Source organism: Miniopterus natalensis, chromosome 9 (genome assembly GCF_054644295.1).
Source record: "Miniopterus natalensis isolate mMinNat1 chromosome 9, mMinNat1.hap1, whole genome shotgun sequence".
Taxonomy (NCBI): Eukaryota; Metazoa; Chordata; class Mammalia; order Chiroptera; family Miniopteridae; genus Miniopterus; species Miniopterus natalensis.
In genome coordinates this window covers 2,086,679-2,092,678 of record NC_142089.1, presented here as the reverse complement: position 1 = coordinate 2,092,678, position 6,000 = coordinate 2,086,679, and the positions used below count along the sequence as shown (strand labels likewise).

The following is a 6,000-nucleotide window of genomic DNA, read 5'->3' as shown; positions in this document are numbered from 1 at the left end:
CGGTCCTTGTCCCCCTCGCTCGGTCTGCCGTCCTCGCTGGCTCCGGTCCTTGTCCCCGTCGCTCGGTCTGCCGTCCTCGCTGGCCTTTCCGCTTCCTGTCCTCCAGAGAGCGCCGGGAGGAGGCAGGCCCCCATAGGCGAGCATCTTTATAAAAATATATTTGGCCTATAGCGTCCTGCTCCGAGTTCCCCACCGGCAAACAGAAGTGGTAGGTGGGGGGACCCTCCCCCTTAGATAGTTTAGTTTTAGGTTTTTATAAGTTTAATTGAATTTTTTTTTTTTTTTTTTTTTTTTACAGGTTCACCAACAGAATCCTGTGTGGAAAGAAAACAAGAAGAGGTTAGATGGCGGTGGCCCAGGGGCCGCCGAGCCCTAAGCACTGAGCGGAAGCCCGGGGTGACCCGCCCATGCCTGCGGGTGGATGCTGGAGGAGGCAGCGGGCACCGAGGATGCACGGACGGAGGGCTCGGAGGACTGACAGCGGCCGCTGGGGGGTCGGGAGACTCTTACTAACCCACAGGCGCCTGCCTCTGCCCAGCGTCCCCGGGAAAGCGAGAGGGAGAGAAACAGACGGACAGACAGACAGAGCGCTCCAACCCCGAGCCTCGACGTGCCGTATTCGAGCAGCGCCGGCTTCCTTGCCTCGGCCCGGAGGCTCAGCGGGTTGGAGCACCGCCCTGCACACCCAAGGATGCAGGTTCGACTCCCGGTCAGTGCGCAGGCCGAGGCTGAGGGTTGGTCCTTGGCCGGGGTACTTATGGGAGGCAACCGGTCAACGTCTCTCTCTCTCTCTCTCTCTCAAATCAATAAAAACATATCCTTGAATGAGATTTTTTTTTTTTTTTTTACAAAAAAAGGCAGTGCTGGCTTCCTGCAGAGGTCGGGGGGGGGGTTCCTGCATCACCCACCAGGCCGGGAGGAGGGGTCTGAAGCTCTGCACCCCCTTCCGGGCCTGCCCTACGTTCCAGCTCACGGGGAGGACGCGGTTTTTCTGCTCCGGAGGCTCGGCCCAGGAGCTTCTCAGCGGCGCACGGGCTCCGAGAGGGACTACAGAGGGACGCACAGCCCAGACGAGTTGGAAAGACAGACCCGGTGAGCCCTCGACGCCCCGGCTGGAGAAGGGCACCTGGGAGGGCGTCCACGCAAGGTTCCTGGTCAGAAAAGGAAGCCACCTGCTGCCAAGTGACCCGAGGTGGGGACCTGGGATCAATTCTGACTTGGGAGAAACCGGGGTCCCCTGCTGCCCAGAAGGGGGTTCTCGGCTGGCCTGGCCCCACTGGCCACAAGCCACACCGTGAGTCACGGGCTACAGGCCAAGTGTCTGCTTTTGCAAAACCAAGAGGACAGGGTCCCCCGGAGGGGACAGGGTCCCCCAGAAAGGGCCGTGTCTCCCCCGAGGCCTCCTGGGTGCTGGCTCCCGTTCCGTGGCCCTCAGCTCGGAGAGAATGCGCCGAGGTTCGAAGAGTGTTCCCTCGAGTGTCAGCAGCTGGCTCTTCTCTTCGTGGGCTTTTCAGAGCAAAGCGGCGAGGCTCGGGCCCTTCCCTGGTCCTCGTTAGGAACGTCTTGGGCGCGCTTTTGAAAATAGCACCACCCGCAGATCGGCTTCTCGGGGGCGTCGCTGTGAGAGCCTCTGTCGCGTCTCAGGCTCCGTTTGGGATGAAGCAGCCGTGGCCGATGGGGAGATCCGGGCGCCAATGAGGTTTGCTCAAGTTTACTCGTTCCACGAAAAGTGACAGGGAATTGGCGCAAGAGCCAGTGGCCGGCGGCCCGCGCCCGAGGCTGCTTTCCCGGGAGCGGGCGGCCTCTGGCCCCGCTCCGTCTTGTCCGGAGCACTCTGCGGGCTGTGCCGGGGGGACGGGCCCTGAGGCCGGGGGGACGGGCTCTGAGGCCGGGGGGACGGGCCCTGAGGCTGGGCTCCGCTGGGGTCCACCTCAGAGGCCGACTCTGGAAGCACAGTGGGTGCGGCCGGGACCCGAGCAGCCCTGGGCGTCGCCGGCCACCCGCCTGCGGGAAGCGGACCTGGCCACGTCTGGACCCCGAACACGCGAGCAGACCAGACGGTGTGGTAACAAACGGCTGCATTGTCATTAAAAATGCATTTGGAGAGGCTTAGCCGCTACGCCGTAGATAAATATCTCCGCCGGCTCCTAAACCGTAATTAAATGTTTCAGTATTAATTGCTATTTACTTAAGGGGTGGTAAGTACCCCGGTAAATCTGAGCGGCCTTCCTGGTTGCCCTCCGCTCGACGCTCATGTCCAGGCATTAATCACGAGAATCGGGGACACTTAGAATCCGGATGCTTTCCTCCCAGCGAGTGATAAATGGCCCGTCCGACCCGCGGCGCGGAATCTTTAAGCATTTATCAGGGACGAGCAAGGCGGCCTGGTCCGCGCACCCTCCTGGCCCTTGTCTGTGGGAACCGGAGGTGGCTGGAGGGAGCCGCTGCCTCGTGTCCCCAGGGGTGGTGGCCGAGTGCGGCCAGGTGCCTGGCAAGTCCTGAGGGCTCTTCTCACCCCCCAACCGCCTACCTGCCTGCGATACAGAGACCCAGTCCAGGTCTTTGGACACGGAGGCGTCCCCTCCTGTGAACCAGGGTGGTCCCAAAACAGCTCCTCGAGGATGGTTGGAGAGTGGGGTCCAGACACCTTGACGCCTGGGGGCTAGGAGGCCTGGGGGTGATCTGCCCCACCTCTTACAACCTTACTGACCTCGGGCCAGTCCCTGAACCCCTCCGCACCTCACTTTCCCTATGTGGAAATGGGGCCGCTGGGAAGACTGAGTTCCTAGATGTAAAGGGTGCTTCCACGAGCCCCCGTTTGAATATCCGCATCAGGGGACTATCCCCCAGGTGGCGGTTACCTGATTCCAAAGGTGTGTCCACCTCTAGGCCTGTGGGCCCGCAGCCCTCGGACAAAGGGAGCAGAGGTCCGGCGTGCACAGGGCCAGCCTCTCCCAGGTCAATGTCTTATGCTCTTATTTTTTTTTTATTATTAAAAATATGTCTTTATTGATTTCAGGGAGAGGGAGAGAGAGAGAGAGAAACGTCAATGATGAGAGAGTCATTGATGGCTGCCCCCTGCACGCCCCCCACTGGGGATCCAGCCCGAAACCTGGGCATGTGCCCTGACCGGGAATCCAACCGTGACCTCCTGGGTCCTAGGCCAGTGCTCAACGCTCAGCCACACCGGCCAGGCTCTTATGCTCTTACTGCATTTAGAAATCCCGACAGAGATGCCGGCCATGGCTGGGTGGCCTGCAGACGCTGCACGGGACAGGCAGGACCCCTCTGTCCACGAGAAAGGTCCAGGTGGTTGGTCTGGCTGGAGCAACGGGAGGTCCCTGGGGCCCTAATGAGGTGTCCCCTTGAGGCAGACAAAGGCCTATGAGGGCAGGGCCGTGCCCAGTGCCCTGGCCTTGGCCGTGGGGACAGAACACATCCCACCTGCTGCCACACAGTCTCCGCAAAGGCATCTGAGGGGGAGGCTCCCTTTCCTTTCTAATCTAATTACACTTCTTTGCCTGTTGGCTGAATATGGCGCTAAGCAGGTCATTTTGGCTCCGGGATAGGAAGGGAGGGCTGGAGATTTAATTTGGAGCAAACACGCTATTCATTAGGACCGGCCTCAGGAACTGACCGATCCATTCCGACGTCTCCAAGCAGCCGGCTCCTCCGGCCCACGCTAACTCTGGGAGCCGCGTCCTCGGAGGGTCCCCTGAAGGCCCAAGAAAACAACTCCCCACCTCGGGCCCTGCACCCCACTCTGACAATGGCTTTGTCCTTGTGTCAGAAGGTGAGCAGAGAAAAAAAAAACCAACCATTCTGGAAATTGGGTTCCCTGCTCACGGCAGGGATCAGAGGTCACCTTTAGAAGGAACATCTGGGGGGGAAACGACACTCTCTGGAGCAAAATGGGGGTCCTTAGAAAACCTGGCATCCAAAGAAAAGCAAATTTAAAACGCCCCACGCCGGGGGTTGCATCTGTTGACTGCGCTGGTGGAACGTGCAGCCGAGGGGGCCGATGCTCACCCCCGGCCTCCGCGTGTGCGCAGATCCAGCCCGAAGAAAGCAATTTAACATCCGCATTAAAGTTAATATCATTGAGCGCAGAGAAATGTTCCCCGCCAGCCGAGCGTGGAAAATTCATCCCACTTTCTACCCATCCCCGGCTCCAAATTAGCAGATGCCTCAACTCTCCCTTCCTTTCTCTATGATTTTCCTTCTTATCTCTTGTTTTTATATTTCAAAGTTGTGTTTTAATTCTGCTCTGCGCCTCCCTTCCCATGTCAGGACATGCGATGGCGCCGCGTCTGCCCACGAAGCTGCCCTGACCGCTCCCGGCTCCGGGAGCGACCGTGGGGACCCGAGCTCGTCTCCGGGGCTGAAGTCCCCGCCCGGCAGGCAGTGCCCCCGGGGCCTTCCTTGGGGAGGGGCAGACGCGGGCAGAAAACAGCCCGGGTGCTGGGTCCGGGTGCCTGGGTGTCGCTCTCCCTCTCCCCCCATCACTGAGACACGGGGGCTTTTCTAACAAGCGCAGCAGGGACCCCACTTGCCCAGCCCTCCAGGTTGCTCAGAAAGGTAACCATCGCAGTTCCGCCCACGGTGTCGCCACCGGGAAGGCTCCCAGTTTTCCCAGCGTGAGGACGGAGTGGGGAAGGCGGGGCAATGGGGGAAAAAAGAATCAGGCTCGCCCGGCCCCGGCAGCTCAGCCGTTGAGCGTCAACCCAGGAACCAAGAGGCCGCCTGTTCGGTTCCCGGCCGAGGCGCACGCTCAGGTTCCGGGCTCGGTCCCCAGCAGGGGGCGCGCTGGAGGCAGCCCCTCGATGGTTCTCTCTCATCAACGTTTATCTCGCTCTCTCTCTCCCTAAAAATCAATAAAAACATATTTTTAAAAACAGAATCGAGCCCAGCCGAGCGTGGCCCAGCGGTTGAGCGTCGACCTAGGATCCAGGCGATCAGGGTTCGATTCGCGGGCTCAATCAATGACTCTCCCATCATTGATGTTTCTGTCTCTCTCTCTCCCTCTCCTTTCCTCTCTCTGAAATCAATAAAGATATATTTAAAAATAATAATAATAATAAAGTTTAAAAACAGAATCGAGTTCAAAAGGAGACGTACGTACCGTGAAACAGACACATGGGGTCCGCCCTGCCCCCAGGAGGTAAAAAAGACTTGGCCAGTCAGCAGGAGATCTCAAACCACTTCTCAGACACGAAGGCCACGGGGATGAGGTGCCGATCCGAAGAGGAGGGTCTGCGGCGGGCGGAAAGGAACCGGCTTCACCAGCTGGCCCAGGCCCACAGCCGTGGGTCAGGCCCGAAGCAGGGTGCTGTCCCCTCGGGCCACCAAGAAGCGCCTGCGAGGCGGTGCTCAGCTCCGACCCGCCGGCCCGGGCAGGAAGGGGCGGCCTCCTGCGGCTGGCTGACCGCCCGGGACAGCCCCGGAGAACCCAGCCTGAGGGACCCGTCCCGGGCGGGCTCCGCTGTAGCGGCCGGAGACCAGCTTTCCGGCACCGCGGGGCCATCTCCAAAATGTAGCCTTTCAGGAACAGGACAAGCACACGGCTCGGGGGGCTGCCTTTGAGGACAGGGCCTCAGTCTGCGTTATCACATTGTAGGGGGGACAGGGCCTGACTCCTAAAACGGCGCCCCGACGCTTCGTCGCCTTCAGACTAAGCTACCGCCTCCCGAGGCCAGTGAGCGCCAGGGAGGGTCACCGCAGGCGCCAAAGCGGGGACTCTCTCCATCCAGGGCTTCCTCCCCGGGCGTGAGCATGCCAGCCGTGCCCACCGGCCCCTGGACAGGGCTGCCATGGGGCACAGGGCAGAGCCCGGGACCAAGTGAAACAAAGACCGATCAGAGTCCCCGGCCCCCCAACCCCGGGGCTGAGGCGCTGGCCGGGACTCCTGGCCAAACCGACGCCCACATTCAGTGAAATGGTCAGAAAACCCTGACGATTCTTGGTGAACTCGGCCTTCTGCAAGGCCGGGGTGCGGTCCGT

The 6,000-nt window shown here is 60.6% G+C and overlaps 1 protein-coding gene across 1 annotated transcript in view; it reads right to left on the bottom strand.

Moving 5' to 3' along the window:
* Positions 1–250: 250 nt before the first annotated feature.
* The window catches only part of AJAP1 (adherens junctions associated protein 1), a 72,582-nt gene continuing 66,832 nt past the window's right edge, over positions 251–6,000 (bottom strand). Inside the window, exons 5-6 of the mRNA XM_087820761.1 lie at positions 5,123–5,253; positions 251–314 (exon numbers count right to left, since the gene is read on the bottom strand). Coding sequence (XP_087676887.1) covers positions 5,181–5,253 — 73 coding nt within the window. The 3' untranslated portion in view covers positions 251–314; positions 5,123–5,180. The remainder of the gene's footprint in view (positions 315–5,122; positions 5,254–6,000) is intronic.